The following is a 22833-nucleotide window of genomic DNA, read 5'->3' as shown; positions in this document are numbered from 1 at the left end:
AGGCGGTGATCTTGGACACGGCGCGGATAGTCGGTAGCCGGTTCCTCTCTCTGCGGCCCTGACCACCGGTTTGGGCCTTGCCCCGCTGCTGGCGGCACCCTAGGTTAGGTTTTTTATAATGTGTTTATATGTATTTTTTATCGTTTTGTAAGTGTTTTTATATTTTACTTTTATATTCATATTATAAATAACCTAACTTGAGATGAAAAATAAATAAAGAGGATAATAATAATAATAACTACTGAGTTAGATATAATAGTATCCAGCAAAAGTAAGCAAAAGGATAGTGGTTATTGTGAATGGGGTTTATATAAAAAACATGACAATGACGTGTTCTTCACAATGAGCATTCCTACGTTGTATATCATCTTCATCTTCGTGGTACAATTCCAAAGCATCTCAATTATATAAATGGTCCTCATCATAACTATTCATAATACTCAATAATGTTTTATTTTTCTTAAATGTTCATTGAATAGAGTTTTATGTCACAATTATTGTCACGCAAATCCTCGTTTGCGGGTTTATAAGCACAGAATTTTAGATACAGGGCGTACATGTAGGTACATATTTTATTAAAGCCATACAATCTAACCTTAATACCACATTAATACCTTATATTTGTTACAGAACTCTTCCTTGAGTAATCTTCACAGTCCCTAATAACAGAAAAAAATGCGCCAATATGAAACTAGTGACAATTACCGAAGCCATCGATCCTCATATTTAAACTACCTCCAATCGACGAGAAGTAATAAACATAAATAAGACCCGACAAACAAGAGCGAAGTCTAAATTTGAATCCGGGTGTGTTCGAATTCGGATTACCGGATTGTTCGGGTGTCATTTTGGTTTAGCAATTTATTTGCTCTCACCTACCGGTACGAGTGCATTGTTTGCCACGGATATAGTATTTTGTATCATTGGAAACTAGGTTTTGAAACTATGCCAATAAGGTTTAGGTTTTACTTCGGCCGTGTCGCCGATCAGTAATGGTATAGGTACGGTGAATAAAACATAACGCAAACAGTGTACAATTTTGTAATTAATTAGTTATTAGACTAATCCGGATAATCCAATATTTAATGAACTAAGCTGGATTATAGGCTTGCAATTCGAACATCATTGCACGTATTGCTCGACATTTGCTCCTGTTTCCACCAAGGATTATCTAACAAATGACAACGCATAACGCGAAAGCTTATTTGAAATTTACAAATTACCGCAGCTCTTGCTAAATGAGGAACACGCAAAAATTCCATTTCACCCCGAAAACAAGTGAGAACCGCGTGCCGTAGCGAGGAATCAGATAGGCATTTTATTCCATTTTATTTGCCATCAGGTGATACAGGGTGCGTCTCATTAGAGCTCTAGGCTGATCATTTGTCAACGCCCTCACTTCCGAATTACACGGGGTTTTTTATTAACGCCAATTCCTCTGGTCTTAACGAGGGTAATTTTTCCTGGAATTTCCGGGTATTTTTCTTTTCGATTGTGCAAAGGTAAAGTGTTTTTACGGGTCGCTTTGGGCAGCGAGTGACCTTTGTTTAAGTTAATGGCACGTCAGCTTGAGTAACTACGGTTGAGGAGATGTTGATGCTCATAAATCAAACTTGGACACTTTGTTGTGAGAATTTTAAGTCACTCTTTTGCATTAATATCTTTCTTTCCCAGGTTTTAATATTTGGAAAAACTGGACTATAAAAATTCGTCCGGCAATAGCGTCTTGTGTGCGAAATATCTATTATCGCTACACCTTATAAAACAAAGTCCCCCGCCGCGTCTGTCTGTTTGTGTGCTTGTTCGCGATAAACTCAAAAACTACAGAACGGATTTTCATGCGGTTTTCACCTATCAATAGAGTGATTCTTATAGAATAGAATAGAATAGAATAGAATAGAATATTCTTTATTTGCTTAAAATATGGTACAATGAGTTGGTAAGGATAACATATATCTGTGCTTAAACATATTTTGCTAGTTTAGCATGCAAATGTACACTTAAACTAAACTTAACTAAATAACTATTTAACTTAGTCTACTCAATATTGTCTAACATGCAAAACAGGTCATCTGTAGTGTAAAACATCTTAGTTTTTAGCCAACGACAAAGTTGTGCTTTAAATGAATTAAGAGGGAGATCCTTAACATTATCAGGAAGAGCATTAAATATTCGTATACACATATAATAGCTACTTTTCATGAAAAGGGAAGTATTTGGAACAAAATCAATTACAAGTCTGTTTGGGTTCCTTGTGTTTCTATGATATATATCTTTAGCTTTTTTGAACAGATGTGGGTATTTCTTTACAAAAACAGCTGCTTCAAAAATATACATACATGGTAATGTCAGAATTTCATGCTTTGCAAATAATGGCCTACATGATTCCCGTTGTGGCATCCCACACATTGCCCTTAAACATTTCTTTTGTGCTATGAAAGCTCTAGCCGCGTCACTGGAATTGCCCCATACAAGAAGTCCATATCTTAACTGAGACGCAACATATCCGTGATATGCCATCAGTACTGTGTTCCATCCAGATATGTTGCGAAGTCGTTTCAGAACATATGCAAATTTTAAGAGCTTGTCACACACTGCGTCTATATGGTTTTTCCAACTACAATTAATGTCTAAGGTGATTCCTAAGAATTTTATAGTATCAACTTCTTTAATTTGTGTATTATTGTATCGGACATCTAATAACTTTCCATTGTTTCTTACACTACGGAATTGGATAAATTGAGTTTTATTAAGATTAATAGATAAATTATTGAATTCAAGCCATTCGATTATAGATTGTATAATATTATTAATGTCATTATTGTATTGCATTTCATCATTGCATGTCACTAGAATTGATATGTCATCTGCAAAAAGCGTACATTGATGTGTAGTTATATCTGGTAGGTCATTGATGAAGGTTTAGGTGTATAATTTGTTAACCCGTGCGAAGCCGGGGCGGGTCGCTAGTAACTAATATACTCATGAACATTTCGCTAGAACTCTTTAGTTTCTTTGCTGATTTGATAGTCAACCCCTAACTGACACAACTAAGAGACACCGTTAGATACTTTCTTTTCTCACCAAGTCAACACCCATTTTTCAAAACGGCTTCCATTACACTACACGCCTACCCTTTCACCGCAAGAGCGGCTGCGTACGAGACGTCTCAAAGTCACCCCCTTTCTATTTTAAGCCTACATTTGCACCCTCGCATATTCCGATGCGTTAATGCCAGTGCTCGGTATTACGGCATTTTTCAGCCCACATTACTCATATTGCTGGGGAGTCATTGGCAAATGCATCCGTCATCTAGACGAGATATGTATTCGTGAGTAGATATAATGCATGTACAGGACTGGATTTTGGTATGTAAAGATTAGCAGATACCCAGCTATGCTAGCTAGATGTCGTCGCCCAAATCTAATGTTTAGCCAAGTTAGATAAGTTAGTTTATTTTTCTTTTTATTGTATGTTTAGTTAATTTCATTTTTATGTGTATTGTTTTTCTGTCTTTTCTTTTATTTTGTAGTTTCACAGTGCCTTGGTTTTATACTGTAATGCTGTGTTACTAATTTGATCAATAAATAAATAAATAAATCATCGTCACGAATTCCTATTCACATCTCACTGCTACCTACTAGATAAAGTACTTACTTCTCCCTTCCTGAAAACGTATACCTTTTTTGGAAACTTACTTACTGATGAGATGATTTATAATTATTTTATTATAGCTACTTACATATTGTTGGAGAATGTTTATGTATACTACGCCATACGATTAAATAAATAAATGAGATGATTTTAATATTTCTTTATTATTTTATGGTTTTGATAGAATGAGAAATATCAGCATTATTTTATAGCTGGTATTCCTACACTTGGCACATTATTGCTTAGGCCTTAGATAGTGGAATTGATATTTTTATTTAATATAGTAAATTGGTACAAAATATGTTATTACATACATATACAACGTCTGAGGGTAACTTTTTGCAAAATAGTCACCTCAACGCAAGTACATCTATCATTTAAGCCGTTTATTTTTGACTAACACACTCTCTATAGCTGTTAACACAATTCGTTTACATTACACTCAATACCCAAAACAGAAACTCAACCCAATTAAAAATAAGCTCTCTCAGACAACTCTAAACACTCAGTGTGACTCATACATAAAAATCTGTTGATTTAACATGCCACCAAACTCTATTATTTTAATAGCCTTTAACCATTAAAGCTAAGTTCACACAGGCAATGCTTTTAGACTCCTTTTTCGCCTTTCTTCAACGTATTGCTTGAAACGACAAAGCAAATTAACTTGAACTCGATGAATAGTTTCATAAGCTAGCGCACTGTTTTGCATAAAAATGACATGTAGCTAGACGATATATTGCATGGGCCTTATAGGAGTCAATTTACCACGCTGAGGTTTTCTGAGACATCTGTGTCTCTTAAGAAAAGTTCAATAAAAGAACCCCAGCTGCCCAGTACCTACCTACCTACCAACTGTTGTGATGATATTCAAAAAAGTAGTATAGGTACAAGTTTTTAAAGGATCAGAAATCTCTGCCTTGGAATTGGCGTTGCTGATGCTCTTCTCTTATTTCAATTCGATGATGTGGACATAGCTTTACAGTCATCAATCCGAGTTCGATCATTCAAACCAATCGGTTTCTAACTGGTGTGACGCAATCTCTGATCGCGTAAATCGTACGCTATTGATGCTCGATTTGAACTCGATCTATCTCACGGCACCTGTTTAGGCTCCGGTTGTGTTCTTTGATGTCGCGAGACATTGATCGATGTAAGGATGCTTGGGATTAGGCTGAGGACACGGCTCTTCGATTTGTTGAGTGAGCTAACGATTATGTTTGAGAGCGTTGTTTCCATTTTATAATTGAAGCATGAACTTCGCCAATAATACAAACAATATATTATTGTGTTCAGTTTGCTTGATTAGTATTTCGTACCTACTGATTGAAATTAGACGGTTTTTATGGTTGTCATTTGGTCCTCAGCTCTTGTTTCGACAGAATAACTTATCTCGTTCACCAGTTTTGGTCAAAAATGTAAAATTCCAAGAGATTTCTGAAGTTAAGGCCGGTTAATCCCAACATAAAGCTTAATCACTAATTAGAAATTCCCTCGAATTACCCATTAAAAATACTTATAACATAAAAACGAACGATCAACAATGGAACGTCTTCAACTCCGCAAAACCGCGGCTTTCTACTTCTTGTAAAAGATAATCTCAGCCAATTTCAGCATTTACACTTTAGACAAGCTTTAGACTGAGAAAATACATCACTTAACAATAATATTATATTGGCTATTTTTACATAATATGTCATAGATATTACGAAAGTAAAATAAGATACCCGAACACTCGACAGCAAAAAGTACAAACCAATAAATTAAATAAAAACAATTTAGGAAATAATTTAAAATCGTACGGCACATTAATCCACCCCAGGGATTTATCTGTGGGCCATTTACCTTGCTACCCTCTTCGCAATTTCCTTCGTACACACACCAGTTTTTTCACCTATGGAGCTTGTGAAGAATTTAAGATCGTAAAATAAAGGGGGCCTGAACGCTACCTGCGGGGCGATGCCTAAAAATTGCGAGGGGATACAAATGTAGATGGATACTGGATATGACATTGGAAAATATTGCTAACAAGAGCTTGCACTCAGTAATATCGGACATTAAATAGGGTCGGACCAATCTAACTCTGCATGGCATTGCTGATGAGTGGGAATGTCATCGTTGGTGTCAAATGTCTATAAAATATCACTTTCTGTTCAAATCAGTGCAAAGTTAGCTTAGACGGACTCTAGCGCCCACGTACCTAACCCATTTAGGCCAAAAACTATTTCTGCTTTTGCTTAAGTTTAAATACAGGCTCAAGGATATTTTTCCAAGGGTCAAAAATGTACCAATTTAAGGCTTTTAACTTTTAATTTTAAGGCCTTAGGAACCAGGCGCTAACACCCATCAGCATTAGCGGGTCCTGGGTTCTAGACCAAATAATCCAGGGGCGCCCTCTGTATTTAAATAATTGACAGCACTTAGCCCCACTCAGTTAAAATTTGAATAAATTTAATCCGGATTATTGGTGCGGCGCACTCTTGCACATTCGTTTCGCTTCGTCGGTGGAAGTGTGGACCGATAAGTTTCTAGTCTAATTACCGAATATCAAATTATCATGCGAGAATAGGGGATATTACTGCAATGTTCTGCCGCCAGAGTGCAGCACTACCGACTCTAGTAAATTCATAGACTAACTTATACATACTGTGCCTTAAACTGTTTTTTGACAAGTTTTCAGAGACAATAAAATATGACATTAATGCATCAAGGCGGTTTGTTAACAGGGGCCTACCAGTAAACGCGAAAATCGAAATTCTTTCTTAATCTGCCTCTTTATCGCTCGAATACGCAAGAGTGATAGAGAGGTTAGATAATCTGGATTGTGACAGATAGTGGTAGTGGCGCTACCTACGCAGAATAATGAACCTGCATTCACGACCGAAGAAATCAAAGAAGCCATATATAATATGAATCCTAAGAAGGCTCCAGGCGTAGACCACTTAACCTCAGATATATGTAGACATTTCATCGACTCGTACCCGGCACTTATCACAAAATTATATAATAGATGTTTGTTACTAGGATACTTTCCAAAGTCATGGAAATCCGCGTACATAAAAACTATACCGAAACCAAACAAGTCAGGTTATGGCGAGCTCGCCTCATATAGACCTATAGGATTAATAAATATTTTAGGGAAAGTTCTAGAAAAGCTTATTGCGAGGAGATTAACGTACTACATGCATACAAGATACGCCTGCAACTCCAAGCAATTTGGTTTTAAAGAACAGCAAACAACAACAGATGCACTAATTACCGCTATTGATACCATGAAGGAACTAAAACTTAACAAAAAATTAATTATAGTAATATCCTTAGATATACAAGGAGCTTTCGACCACGCATGGTGGCCAGCCTTGATTAACCGGCTTAGTAACATAAACTGCCCGAATAATATATTAAATCTCATACGTAGCTACTTCACAGAACGAACAATCACTTTAAACTATTCCGACGCCACCGTAACAAAAACGCAAACCAGAGGATGTGTCCAAGGATCTGTCCTTGGACCTATCTTCTGGAACACTATAACCGACACCTTGCTGGAACAAATATCACGAACCAACACCCACATACAAGCGTATGCGGACGACATTCTATTAATTTGTCACGGAAAAGATTTAATTGAACTGGAGTTAAACACAAATAGCATCCTAGAGATGGTATATACGTGGGGGGAAAACAATAAGTTAAAATTCGGACCTGCGAAAACACAAATGATCTCACCAACGCCGAAAGCCAAAAACGCCAAAATATTTTTTAAGAATATCCAAATCCCATTTAATAAACATTTCAAACTACTCGGAGTAATTATAGACCAGCGTTTAACATTTATTCAACATGTAGAATACATAATTAATAAGGCACAAAATATTTACAAAAAAATGTGTATGTATGTAAGACCTACATGGGGGGTCCATTCTGAAAATGTTAGCACAATCTACCGACAAGTCATTGAACCCACAATAACATACGCGGCTGAGGTATGGCATCACGCTATTAAATATAAAAAAGTGAAAAAAGCACTTCTAAGCCTGCAACGCGGGTTCGCTATCAAAATTATACATGGCTTTCGAACTCTCCCAACCATACAATCGATAGCACTAGCTGGACTCACGCCCCTTCCGCTGAAAGTGCAAGAAATTGCTTCCATCGAAACTGTTAAACGAACCAGACTGACAGAATACCTACCAGACGACATAACATATGACAAAAGAGTACCAGTGACTGGCTTATTACACCCCGCAGACAGAATTACTATAAATATAACCGACATACTTACTGAAAACGACTTAGAACCTTATTATACGTCAGATATGCACAGAATCTACACTGATGGAAGCAAGCACGATGCAGGAGTAGGAGCGGCATTCGTTATACACTACCCTGATGGAAGTGACAGAACTAAAAAATTTAAGCTACATAAGAGCTGTACAGTTTTTCAGGCTGAATGTGTGGCTATAGAAGGAGCGTGTCATGAATGCATCATACTGGGCCTTGAAAAAATCACAATTTTCTCGGACTCGAAGTCTGCGCTGCAAGAAGTTGCAAATCGCAGCAGCACAAACAGAACAATAAACAGTATCCATAAATTAATCCGCCAAATCCAACAAGCAGGAGAAATCCATTTTTGTTGGATTAAAGCCCACGCCGGCCTTCACGGCAATGAGGCAGCAGACACAGCCGCCAAACACGCGGCATCATTACACAGAAGTCCTGATTTCTGCAGATTTCCCCTATCCTTTCATAAAAAGAACCTACATAAAACAATAGTAGGAAAACATGAACAAATGTACACAAACAGTACAACAGGAACCCACACAAAGCAACATCTGCCTACACTTACACATGTAACAACACTTCGCAAGCATATGTCACTCACCTTCGAACTCACTCAAATACTTACCGGTCATGGATATCACAAAGCCTATCTAGCACGCTTCCACATCACCGACACTGATACCTGCCCATGCGATGACACAACTCCACAAACTATCGACCATCTCCTCAAACACTGTCCCAAATATTCATACTTCCGCTGTGACCACGAGTTTCTCTGTGAACTACATCAAATAGACCCATATGATATATCTAAAATAATAGAAAAAGAAATAACAAAAACATCGTTCGAAAAATTCATAAGTAAAATAATAAACACACTTAAAAAATTTAATAACACATAAACATGCTATATACTATAATATGTTATATACGTAAATAAAGTGCCTAATATATATGCATATATAATTATATTTATAATATTTTATATATCTAAATAAACTGCATAATAATACATTCATAAAAACTAATGAAACGAAGTAATAATAGTTATAGGCCGCCCGTATTGAAAGCGAGGACCTACAACTATAATAATAGTAAAAAAAAAAAAAAAAAAAAAACCTACGCAGAGTTTCGCGTAATATTCCCTATTAAGGATTTCGGACAGAATGGTTTACCTTAGTGGCCAGTATTTCATGGTATGACATGACGTCTCGCATGATTCAGAAACCTTAGGCTTAGTTAAAATTGTGGTTTATAAGCAAATTAAATATGTAAAGTAGGTACATAATATTGTATAAGTATCGTAACATATTCATGTTCACGCACAAGTTCTAGAGGTAAATCAATGCGTTCAGTACATTCGGCATTTGTAGTTTTAAATTAAAGTTATAAAATTTAAACAAATAAATAATATAGCAGACTGGCTCGCTACGATTTTAGCAACAGCTGACAAAACAACATTTGAGGTTAACATTAACGACGATATACATCGTTATCATTAGGGTCGATGTACTGATGTGTGACGCAATACCTATTGATTAAAAAAAGCTTCATAAAACAAAAAACTTTATTGTATATATTCCGCTGAAGGAAAGTAACATATAACTATGAAAGGCTTATGCCAAACAGTATAGTATATGTATAACTGTCTACTGAACTAAAAGTCATAATGTAATCCATTTGGGATTGAGACGTTAAAATCAGCTTTTCAAAGAGCAAGCTAAAAGACTGTTCGACATCATTGGCGACTGAAGAGCTGGCAGCTTCCTCGCATAATGTATCCAGACTAGAACTAGATAACACAAAGGTCGTGCCTACAATAGGGCTCATTGTGTTTACGTTGCCATTTTCAGACGCTCTATATCCACGCTAAATAGAATTTTATTGGCGGGCTGCTGATATATCGTGGTGCCAATCGTAAATCTGTTGTGGCGAAATAAATAATTTAAAACTAATAAAACCGACTTCGTTCTCGTAATGTTGAGGTGGTGGGCTATCTAGATTTATTTGGGCTCCCGAACGTGATTTGCCAGAAATTGAGAAAGCTATTGTACCTCAATTTGTCGTTATTTTATTTTCTTTACTTGGGCTAGAATTTAAAAGTAGATTGCTTTTGGAGCCGAGGGAATTGGTCGAGAAAACTTAGTTTGAGTACAATTGTACAATGTAGTAGTGTACAATGTAGCGTGTCTTTGATGCAATGCCATTCTTTGGCCTTTTTTGATGACTCTTTACAAAGTACAGCGAATAGCAGAGAATCAATGATAATTAGTAACTACGTAACATATTGGAAGCAAGATATGCAGTTGTGGTTTATAAACCATATGGCGGCTAACTTTTCCACTATTGAAGCATCATTCATCATTTCATCAATACTGACAGATTTATAACTGCGGATGGTAGTCGATGCTACGTGTTACGTTTACATTACATGAAAATCTTACGATAACGAGTGCGCTGGCACAATAATATCCAACAAAGGCGTAATTCTATTGACAACTGAATCTAGTACCAATCGTACCTTTGTAATACATATCTACTGTTCGAAATAGCAAGCCCCGCTTGCTCAAGGCGTAGTAAACCAGTTAGTATCTGTGGCCTGCATAAGTTGATTACAATTGTTTGCCGCAAGCTACAATCGTAGGTACGCTAACGATGACAGAAGGAATCCTCATTAAAGTTACAGGCCATAATGCACCTTACGTCTACTAGGTAAAAAACCTTATCGCTTTAATGCGTTAATTTCCCATAACTTAAGCACTGCACGGTTTTCTAAACGGACGCAATTATTCAGTATTTTTCTTATCCCACATCAGCGTTATGCATGAATTGCACTCGATCGATATAATCATATGCGGAAATTCTTTGTGCGCAGATTCATCGAGATAGCAGTGCGTCTAGCCAACCATTGCATTAACCTCTTCAAGTTGAGCAAATCTATCATCTTCAGATACTTGAGATCCGGTTTTTCAATTCAAAGACTGCGTGAAGCATCCACCGTGAAACAATCCCGACAAACATGACCATCATTATAAATTACGAACAAAGCTGGTGAAACGGCTACGCAAGACCCAACGGGCTGTAGCGATAGCTCGGACGACACCATTGTTTAGACTCCTATCAAATTGTCAACCCCCACTTTCATACATTTTATAAAGTACAATATGAAGTGGCAGCTCGCTATGTATTGTGATCCCAGGCAATATTTCTTGCGCGTTGTCGTGCTCTGTGAGTTACTGCCGCAGAACCGGACTTTACTATGTGTGGTGTATCCGGGGAATTCCTTTTACGAATTCTGCTGTTGAATTTTGTGTACATTGAGAACAATTTTGTGACATGTGAGGAACTTCCGAATAATGTTTTCAACGCAAACATAAGAGATTATTATGTGAAGGAGGATGATGTAAGTACTTCAGAAATGACTTTCTTTAAGTACATTCAATAGCTTAGAACAGTAGCATAAAAGGTCTAGCTGGAAAAAGCAAGGAAGGAAGGAAGGCATCCGAAGTGAGAAACCAGTAAAACAAAGTTCTACCGTCCTGGTTGCCTCATAGTTGAATAGTCTTTTTCAGTCGACGATTAATACGATTATTGACGTAAAATAGCTTCACTTATTATAACATACCGGCTCCAAGCCTAGGCCCTAATATTTTTAGTTTAATAGTGTTACTCTAAAGTTGCTCACCTATTTATTTTAGAACTTGACTAATGTGAAAACCCTGCAGAAAGAAGAGGTAGGCAGATATGCCAGTTTTGCTCCGATTCGCAACCCAATACGATTTAAGGTAAGATTTCTAAATGCACCTTTTACTTTTTGTATTTTTATCAAATGTATGTAGATACATCATAGGCATGCCACTGAAAATAACAACTGTATTTTCATAAAATTATATCTAATTAATTTTAATCACACTCGCTCAGTAAATGTGGAATTGCACGCAAGCTTAGCGGGAGTAATAGAAAAAGCGGTTTCCCTAGGGAGTAATGAAGTTTCTAGTACCATAATTAACAGTTTTTTGTCTTTATACTTCATTTTTGTATCGCAAGTGTGATGAAAAACATTGTGTGTAACTCGGGGCGTAATCGTATTGCAAACTCGAGTCTATAAATCGCTCCGGCAAGCCGTCGCGATTTAACTTACTCTCGTTTGCAATATTTAACTTACGCTCCATGTTGCACAATAATCGTACCTAAAAGACACCCTGCCACAAGTATGCACCAGCCCTAACTATACTCTTAACTGTAAGTCACCACTTCTTTTGTTTTAATATGACATCCCAGTCTTAATTGTGACTAATTTAATAACTGTCGCAACTTGAAGGATGCAATTACACCCAAGGAATTAACCCTAGGTAAATAGGCTGTTATTAAGTCTAGAATCTCGCGTAGGCTTATAATGGCGGCGGTTTGAGGTGTAATTACCATCACGCTTAGTCCATTCATCGCATATCAAATGCAGAACTGTGGGAATATCATTCGCCGTTCCACATTCCTGATAACTTGTCAGCGGAAACGTGACTCAACTGTACAAGTACAGTCGAAATAAAGTTTCAGTTTATATGATTTGTGGCTGTTATTATGTTAATTCGTAAACGCGTCGCATCAAACTGACCAGTATAAAATTGGCCTCTGAATCGTACGATTAAACATAGGTGCCCGAGATCCCGGTATCCTCATCACAGGTGTAACAACAGACGACGGCTGCCGCGAAGTGTTTATTGTTGTACACAGCTATCACCCTTTAGTTTCCGTCTTAACCTAACCAAAATATATGTAATGTATACATATTGTAGGGCTTAAATTGTTTATTTAAGGCTTACATTCTTTGGGCTAATGAAATGATGCTCGTGAAGTTGACCACCCCATATCGTTTGCCCGCAAATGGCATATTAGCTATATCGTTTGTTCATCGTTAGTTCACGTTTGTTCAGTAGGTAAAATCGTAAGGACCCGATTCTAACATCATTTTTTTTTAAAACAAAAGGGGGTGGCTGTCTTCACGCTAGCAGATTTTCTGTTTTGATCGCCCGCAAATTACCTGTCAATCGTGAATCAGCGTGATCTGCTGACGTAATTTTGCAAGTGGCATCGTAAGGATCCGATTCTGACTATTTTTTTCAGCCGTCGACTTAGGCACTTTAGGGACTTTTAGGTACTTGCCTCGGCTGGCCCATATATATGAATTTTTCGATTTTATTTTTTTAAGGCAAATCTAATGAGATCCTAACGATTTTAATGCCTGAACAAACGTGAGCTAACGCCGCTCGATGAGTTCACATGGTTAGTTTGGCTGATTTCGGGGTGGGGTGGCTAGCGTGAAGACAGCCACCCCACTTTGAAAAAATAAAAAAAAATGAAGGAATCGGGTCCTAACGATTTAAATGCCTGAACAAACGTGAACTAACGAATATCTTGCTATCTAGACCAAAAAAAACTACAAAAAGTGATTTGGGGTGGCTAGTGTGAAGACAGCCACCCCCATAGTATAAAAAAATATAAAACGACGGATATCTCTTATTATGTTTTGAACGCCCGCAAGGCACTGTTATTTATCGCTTAAATATCGTCCATATAAGTTTATTCAAGCTAAAGAATCGTTAGTATCCGCGTCGATTGCTTGCTAGGCCACATTACTTGGCTCCGCTGGCCCATATATATGAATTTTTCGATTTTATTTTTTTATGGCAAATCTAATGAGATCCTAACGATTTTAATGCCTGAACAAACGTGAACTAACGTCGCTCGATGAGTTCACATGGTTAGTTTGGCTGATTTCGGGGTGGGGTGGCTAGCGTGAAGACAGCCACCCCACTTTGAAAAAATAACAAAAAAATGAAGGAATCGGGTCCTAACGATTTTAATGCCTGAACAAACGTGAACTAACGAATATCTTGCCATCTAGACAAAAAAAAATACAAAAAGTGGTTTGGGGTGGCTAGCGTGAAGACAGCCACCCCCTTTTGTTTAAAAAAAATGATGTTAGAATCGGGTTCTTACGATTTTACCTACTGAACAAACGTGAACTAACGATGAACAATCGATATAGCTATGCCATTTGCGGGCAAACGATATGGGGTGGTCAACTTCACGAGCATAATGAAATGACATACCCCCTCATTCAGAAAACTTTACAAACCTATTAGTAAGTTTATGTTTTATCCCTTTCTTACTATTTTTTTTTTACTTATACCAAAAATACGTAAGTCTAAATCACGGATCTATGTATCTATACCACATGTTTTTGCACCGCCTACAACTTATCTGCTTTGCCTAAAGGTTGACTGGTAGAGAATGCCTTATGGCATTAAGTTCGCCTTCTGTACAGTGTGTTTTCTTATGTGCAATAAAGATTAAATAAATAAATAAATAACTAAAGATTTTTTTAACGCCAGTAGAAAGCACCTGTGAGATAAACAGGCAGACAACGATATTATTAAATTTTCATACTTACGCAACCACGCAATAAATATAATCATAATTTGTTATCGAGACTTGAATCTGTTACAGATCGCAATTATGCTAGCTGCTAATAGTCTACTCAAAACGTTTTATAAATTAGGTGGCATTGTAAGTTAATGTGTAAATTCTCAGCATTCACAGCAATTTGCCGCACTAAGTGGGATCACACCGTGGCATAGCGGGGAACACTTTCCCGTGACGGCTGACGGCGGCCTCGAACGGTTAGCGATATCAGATTCTCGGTATAGATGAATCAAGGCAATGAGATGACCTCTTGTTGATTCATTGGTTCCTGGTAGGATAACGGATATTTGAGAAACAATAACAAACAAGTTTATAATTTCCAATTGCGAATAGCCAATCTGCAGATGATTAAATTTTAAACAAGAAGATTATTATTTTATCAATAAAAAGTCGAAACCTCCCATATATGACTTTTTCTTGTTTATTTCCTTTTATATTCGTTGACGCGAAAGGCGATTAATTGGCAAATCGAGCTGTTCCTAGAGTAAGCTTAATAAAGCTTATGTAGTGAATTAAAAATGGTGTCTTTTCAATCAACCCGTAGGGTGGAAAGAGTAAATACAAACTTCTACGCCTAACATGTAGCGTGCGAAGGCTAGTCTCATAATATTTAGAACAACTATGTCAAAGGCGTCTCCAAGACACCTCGGGACTGCTCCGTCAATCGTAAAGGGCCGTGTGAAGGGGCAGTGCCCAGACGATCGTATCGAGCCAGCCAACCGTGCCGCCCGGCCTTCTAATTGGATTTAATTATTAAAAAAAAACGAAATTGTACCTCAATTTCATCGAATGTCTTTTGAGGAATACGTCTAGCGCCTTTTCGAGGAAAGGACAGTCGATTTTTTTTTTTGATAAAGCGTTTGTGATTATACACTAATAAAAAGCTCGCGTATCATTGTGTTGGTTTACGTCATTTTTTGGCTTGCTGTAGGGTTATTAAGTTTTATTACCTACATTTATGTTTTTAGGAGATTCCGGACAATGCTCTCTCCAGTTCAAGTTATAGCCGAGGGTTGCTGCATCACGACCACGGAGGGCATCATGAAGGTATAGCTACTACTTAATTATTTTAAGTTCTTCATTACCATGATGATATCCTAAAGGTTAAATTCCGGTCGCGATGGCTGGAACTAGGGTTGCTAACCGTACTATATTATATAGTATTGTACTATATTTTGGCTCTCTGTACTATATACTTTTGGAAAAATATATAGTACGCTAAAATACTAAGTATATTTCCGATTAAACGTTATATTACACTCATGTTTAGTATTTTATCTAATAGTACTATATTTTTTTGAAATGTACTATATTTTTGATGCCTTATTCTGGAAAATACTATATTCCACCAAAAAAAAGTTGGGAACCCTAGCTGGAACAGCAGCAAGAAATGGGTAATGTCAAAGTTCTTGATAAAATGAGGAACGGAGTTCAATCGAACATTCCAATCGCGACAGCAATGCAATGCAAGTAACTCAATTTATCAAGGAAATTGAAAGCAACATCACCCGCTGCGCTGCTGCACAAGGGTCGCTGCAGCAATAACGCTGCTGCAGTCGTAATTGGAATGTAAACTGTATGTCACGTCATGAGCTACTCACATCACGACCTTGAGAAGAAACGTCGAAGAAACAACGTGGTTTGAATCTGCGTAGTGTGTGTGGCACTTTCGTTTGCCATATTAAGGAAAAAGATGCAATATTTGTTCCTTGGGAAAATCCAGATTACAAATAACGAAGACGATTGGGAGCAACCTCCAAGTCCCCGAGTCATTTTTGCAGTTTTGGATTTGGAATCTTCTTTTATTCCATTGTAGTTCAAATTCGATTGGAATTAGTCCTTTTAAAAGGACATCGGAACGTAGGAGGATAAGGCACCCTAATTTACAAATTCATCTCTTGAATAATAATAGTAATTGCAGATAGTTAGTCACGGATGATTAAATGAATAAATACGAAACTAGTTACACTTATACTAAGGCAATTACAATTAGCAATGTTGGTACCTTCTGCCAATAAAAATATTGCGATATAAATCCTCTAGCGACCGGTTCAGAAGCTCGACAGGAACGAGAACAGGTTCTGAATGAAACGGCTAAAAAGCGCAAGTTCCCTTGCAACCCGAAATAATACAGCGGCAAGCTGGGCAAAACATCCGGACAGGTCGTCTTATTTGTAGGCAGGTATGTTTTAACGCATTCACTGCCAAGGGGCGTGGCCTAGAATCAAACTTATATGACGCTGAACGCACATGTGCGTTGGGGGCAGTGAATGTGTTAAGGATGACACGTTAGACCGGGCCGTGTCCGTGTCCGAGCCGGAGCTTCCGGCGCATCGTTTTCCATGGAAAGCGTCACGTGATCGCCTGTCATCTCATAGAAAAGTAAGCTCCGGAAACCCGGACACGGCCCGGTCTAACGTGAGTCATCCTTTACTCGTAATTGTATGTCTTTCAATAGTATCCCAAACAATCGGGAGGCGTAAACGGAGCTAAAGTCACATAGAGACCTTTAGATAAAAAATATATGTTCTTCTTCTTCGACCTAGCGTTTTCCCGGCCTGGCGCCAGGGTCCGCTTTCCTGCTCAGTCTTCTCCACTTTGCCCGGTCTTCGGCATCCTCGGGTGTGAGATTGTTCTCTCCCATGTCCGCTGTCACGACGTCCAGCCAGCGCTTCTTAGGCCTACCGCGTAATCTAGGGCCTTGGACAGTGAGATTGAGGCATCTATTTCCGACGTAGTCTACCGGTCTGCGGCGAATATGGCCATACCATCGGAGGCGACTTTCCTGCAGCTTATCCGCTACGTCACGGATTCCGAGGCTGCCACTGATGTGTTCGTTACGTATGCGATCTAGTCGCGTAACGCCACACATCCATCGCAACATCTTCATCTCCGTGACGTGAAGCTGCTGGACATGCCTTCCGAGGACAGGCCAGGTCTCGCTACCATATAGTAGGACTGGTCGGATGATGCTCTTGTACACAAGGCCCTTTATCTTCACCGGTATCCTGGGGTCGCAGAGGACACCGGTTACTTCTCGCCATTTTGCCCAAGCAGCGCTAATTCGGGCTTGGACGTCGTGATTGATTTCACCCGATTCGTGCAGCACGGACCCAAGGTATTTGAATTTATTCGTTTTCACGACAAAATCGTCTCCTACCTTTATGGGGTCGGGGTGTCGGGGTCCGTGCCGCCACATGCCATGTACTCGGTCTTCGCAACATTTAGTTTCAGACCGCCGTTCTCTAGCGTATAAAAAAAATAAAATAGCGTATAAAAATATATGTTATTTTTAATAATTTTAATATAAATTAGAAGATGTCGGTATTGTCGGTACAGCATTGGTTGTTATTAATGTGTTATAAAATCAGTAAAAAAACCGTCTGAACTTAAAGTTTTTTTAAGATGTTCCAAATGTTCAGCTTTCAAGTAGCATTCGGACACCTTGAAAATTCAACTATACTATAACCTATAACCGGTCCCCTAAGAGTGGTGTAAATACTCCAACTTAATGCATTGTTAAATATGCGTTTACATTAATTACAACTTTTGCAGGTTACGGAATACACGATGGCTACTACGAGGACGGCTCTCCCTACGGCCACGGCTACGCCTACATCCACGACGACCACGACTACGACCACGATGGACACGGACATGGACATGGACACGGTCACGAGCATGGACACGAGCACGGACATGGACACGGACACGAGCACGGACATGGACACGGTGGGCATGGACATTACGGACACCATCTGGGACACGGACATTATAAACACCACGACCATCATCATGTAAGGGACAATTTATTTATTTATAAATTATATTCCCCAGGCATTGTGTGTTGGGGACTTCTAAAATCGTTTGATTTTTTTTAGTTAAATCCACTTTTTTAATGCGTTTTGCTTCGGTAAAAAGTTTACCCAATCAAGAAAATTCAGAGAAAGTCGTATTCGCGCAAATATATACTCTTCTAACAGATGAGATTGTCTCATATTTGTTTGCGCTTTATAAATACCAGCCAGGATTCATCCTCCTGTTTGAATAAAAGTTGCTCGCCTAACCTGACTGTCGCCTCTTGGATTATTATGAATATTGTCTTCTTTTGTTTTGTAATCATTAGTCATTATGGTATCTCGAGATAGCGTGACCGTTCCGCTCTTCATTGCTCAGCATCTCATTGTTACATGATTCTGTGACAACACATCCGTACTATCTCAATAGGTCGGACATTTGTTATGATGGAGGCTGGCTTAAGGAAATTACAATCTAGCTTTTGTTGTTATAAACTGATAATAAAACGACTAACGACGAAAAGAGTAATAAAAAATAACAAACACCTCCAATGGTCTCTACCATGGATTCAAACCGGCGTCAGCTTACGCGACGCTTACGGACTACGAGCCGTCCTACCGTTTAGCCGTTTGTAGGACGGCTCGTAGTCCGCAACCCCCATACACAGTACAACCCAACGAGGCGGACTACGAGGCGGCCTACACGGTAGGAGTGTGAATGGGGGGCTTAACGTTCTGGACCTCTAGCCGGCGTCCCGTCACGTCGGTAACCGTCCCAATTTCTCGAGTATATGTATCTAATCTTAGAAAGACTAAGCCGCGTTAGCTGAAGAGAAGACGCCGGTTCAAATTCAATCAATCAATCAAAGCATTTATTTTCAGGCAACTAAGGCCCATAGATACATACCTACCTTACAAACTAACATATATATCGGGTGGAACAAAACGAAGGACTTTTACGCAAACGGGGAATTGTTTAGGCTACGTACTTTATTTTTCACTTATTATTATAATCACGTTAATATTTCTAACCGTTTTTGAAATATAGTTTGTTAAACAATAGTGCAAACATTTGTATGTTTCAACCTTAGCAAGTAGAGCCTGTTGAATGACAGTACATGTGTCAACTTAAAATGTAAATAGAGTCAGACCAAGATAAGTCTGCAGCGATTTTGATAGCCCACGCGGTGCAAGTTTTATTTATAGGTACGTCATTATTTCATAGAAGTTTGACGTTTAAAATAACACTTGCACTGAGTGGGCTATAAAAATCGCTGCAGACTTATCTTGGTCTAACTCTAACTTTGTGAGGTTGTCACTGATATAAAAATATTTCATTTTAATGGTTTTGTTTTACTTTTTAACCCAGCTTTACGATTATATTAACTCGATTGTAGATCACTTAGATAACACTATCCTTTCAGCTCAGTTTTAAACTGAACAGTTTGACTGAACAGTTAAAACTGTGCAGTTAAAACTGATGGTCTGTGGCCCGCTTAAGACTCCGCTGTCCGTCCGTCCGTCCGTCTGTCACCAGGCTGTATCTCGTGATCTATAATAGCTAGACAGCTGAAATTTTCACAGATGATGTATTTCTGTTGCCGCTATAACAACAAATACTAAAAACAGATTAAAATAAAGATTTAAGTGGGGCTCCCATACAACAAACGTGATTTTTGACCGAAGTTAAGCAACGTCGGTGGATGGTGACCGTTTTTATAGATAATGGTACGGAACCCTTCGTGTGCGAGTCCGACTCGCACTTGGCCGGTTTTTATTAAGAGCCAATAGGAGTGGTCATTTCTCCATACAAACGTACTCGACTGGTTCCTCCGTGGTTTTTGAAGGTAGAGTAGAGCAATGATTATTTATAAATATGTCGGTTGAACTTGACATTAACATTTTAAACTGATACTGTGTGTGTATACCGAAATGCATTGAGATTCAATCTACGAGTAATTATCGAATCCAAATCCTTTCTAAATTCAAATGTACGGTTAGTACTACCCACTAATTTCCTATGCAGCTGCTTTATTATCCCACACAGTATCCTGTTTAGGCGTTATTTATGCAATGTTTCGAATATTTACGACGATATTATCCCATCGAAAACAATAATGTGCACTGTGTGCAGCCATGTCTAGTGTCTTTAACCTCTTGGGTCTCTTTAAACTGCCTTAGTAGGTACTTACTTAGATTATTTTCATTGTTGCTACTTAACTGGTTTAATATCCTCTTTTTACCAACTTGCAACCTGTCTAGTTTTACGTTATGCAGAACGGGCGTCTTATAAAAATGGCGTACGATTTCTAACTTTATCATTTTACTTTCGTTGTTATTCCCAGTTACACTAGGTACTTAGGCAGGTACCTAGTAAGTACACAATCGACATATATAGGTATTTCTCAAAAACACGCAGGTAATACAGGTGGGTAGGTATTATGTACTATCTTCATACATGTAACACCGTTTATAAGGAAAAGGTACAGGCTAGTTTGGTCTCTGAAGGATAATTATCTAGATTTTGGTATGTAACCTGTGTTTATAAATAAAGGTTTATTTACTTGTGGGTAGGTACTGGGTAAGTACCTACATGACATGTAATCATTAGCTGAAGTAGCCATAGCGGGTGAAGTATTCAAAATTTTCTGAACAATCTAATAATCAAAGTGCACACGTTTTTAATTACACACAAGATAAACTCGAACCTTAAAAAATGGGTCACCTTGAAAGGATCAACTTAGTTTGTTTTTACTAACAACATCGCCAGCTGATCCCTCGAACATCTGCCGATAAATTCACTTGTTTTCCAGCTGGCCACAAAAGCGTTGTTATGGCCAATAGCAGGCATCGCCCTACTCGGCGCCGCTGCCGCCCTGGTCACCAACCCCGTCCTGCTTCAACTTGGTGTCGTCTCCGGGAAACGACGGAGACGCGACACCTTGGAGATATCAGGAGAATCAGGATCTGACGAAAACTGGCCACTTGATCCGTACAGCGTCGATAGAAAGAGCAAGAAAGGATCGCTTGCTAAGAAAGTACCTGGTCATGTTTCGAAATCGGAAAATAATAGATTTGTACCGATACCTCTTAAGTTTAATAAAGAGCATTGATCGATATGTAAGTTACTGTATGTATTTTTGGTAATCTTTGTTTTCTAAATGCAAGTAAGAAAGTACTTTCGGTTCGATTCGATGTTACTCATGTTATTCCTAATTAGCTCTAATTGGTGGGCTAATCTTTACTTTATGGACCCACGCTTTGGAGGGTGTGTTGGGTATGGGGGGGTAGAGGGTGCAAAGGGCTACCCCCCAGTCCAACCCCCATGGCGCGGAACCCCATGGTTATGGAGATATCCATGGTTAAAGTTTGTATGAAATTACTATGAAATAAAGGAGAAATGTAATAGCAGATGTCGATAGGTGCCGTTTTTTGTTAATTTATATTACCTTTTATACCACACCACCATCCTCAAGGTCACCAAAATCTCAAGGTCACGAAATTTTATGGTGACCAAAATCTCAAGGTCACCAAAATTTTTGGTTACCAGAATCTCAAGGTCACCAAAATCTTTGGTCACCAGAATCTCAAGGTACCCAAAATGTCAAGGTCACTTAAAACCGAATCAGAGCACCCCACTATCCACGTGGTCTTGTCTGTCCTACCCCTAGAGAGCAATTCCAAAAACGGAGGCGCGGAGGGAGGGCAGCCCTCGCCCGCCGTGACGGAGCGCGGGAATGAGCGAGGCGAGCGGCTGAGGCTGGTCGCCGAAGGCGACCAGTAAGCCGAAGCTGCGGAGCCGAGTGTAGTGAGCGTGCTTTGTCACGCGAGGGCGGAAGGGCTGCTCTTCCGCAGCGCCGGAGCTAACCCAGATCCAATAGCGTCACCGCTGAGGTCGAAGGCTCGCGGAGTAGCCCCGAGGTCAGCGAGCGACCGAGACCAAATAGCGAAGCGCAGGGGGGGGAGGTGGCGAGCGTAGCGAGCCGGCGACGTCCACAAGCGAGCTATGGTCTCGTCAGCTCGCGACCTCAGGGGCGACGAAGCGGGCCTTCGGGCGAAGCGCGCCCCCGCTCACCCCTCACCCCCTCCTTCAAAATTTGCTGTAATCCCTTATTTCTTAGTAATTCCATACAAACTTTAACCATGAATATCTCCATAACCATGGGGTTCCTCACCATGGGGGTTGGACTGGGGGGTAGCCCTCTCCACCCCCTCCCCCCTCCCCCCCCTCCCCACCCCAAAAATCGTGGGTCCATAAAGTAAAGATTTACCAAGTGTTGTAAAATAATAAATTCTTATCAAAACGATGTATTTACAATTACTTACTGTTTAACTCCCTCAATAGCCCAAAACACTTCCCAAAAACACACACAAAACCTAAACCAAAAAGTTCACAATGCACACACTACAACACAAACATTATGCGAATAAAAACCCGAACAGATTAATAGCCACACAGTTTTGTCAACAGTTCTCGATAAAACGATCTAAACAAACTGTAAACTGTCAATTGTTATAGCGAACGTCATCTGCGCGTACCGATCATACGGTGTTTAGCTTGCGAAATGAGTGAAGTTGGGTCCAAGACAGTTGCATGTCGCGTGTAGTTTTGAAT

At 39.1% G+C, this 22833-nt stretch overlaps 1 protein-coding gene across 1 annotated transcript; it reads left to right on the top strand.

Moving 5' to 3' along the window:
• The first annotated feature begins 10476 nt into the window (after positions 1-10476).
• On the top strand, positions 10477-21331 carry LOC134796989 (zinc transporter SLC39A7-like). The gene is made up of 5 exons (XM_063769183.1): positions 10477-11341; positions 11637-11723; positions 15390-15468; positions 17977-18218; positions 21032-21331. Exons 1-5 carry the CDS (start codon positions 11198-11200, stop codon positions 21329-21331), a joined length of 852 nt encoding a protein of 283 aa, XP_063625253.1. The 5' UTR covers positions 10477-11197.
• The last annotated feature ends 1502 nt before the right edge of the window (positions 21332-22833 follow it).

This window comes from Cydia splendana, chromosome 14 (genome assembly GCF_910591565.1).
Source record: "Cydia splendana chromosome 14, ilCydSple1.2, whole genome shotgun sequence".
Lineage (NCBI taxonomy): Eukaryota > Metazoa > Arthropoda > Insecta > Lepidoptera > Tortricidae > Cydia > Cydia splendana.
Note: the sequence above shows the minus strand (reverse complement) of the source record. Positions and strands in the feature narration are given on the sequence as shown.

Coding starts and splice junctions, on each gene's coding strand:
- LOC134796989 (XM_063769183.1), top strand. CDS start 11,198: ATGTGTGGTGTATCCGGGGAATTCCTTTTACGAATTCTGCTGTTGAAT. Junction 15,469..17,976: donor CCACGGAGGGCATCATGAAG/GTATAGCTACTA, acceptor CAACTTTTGCAG/GTTACGGAATACACGATGGC. Junction 18,219..21,031: donor AACACCACGACCATCATCAT/GTAAGGGACAAT, acceptor CTTGTTTTCCAG/CTGGCCACAAAAGCGTTGTT.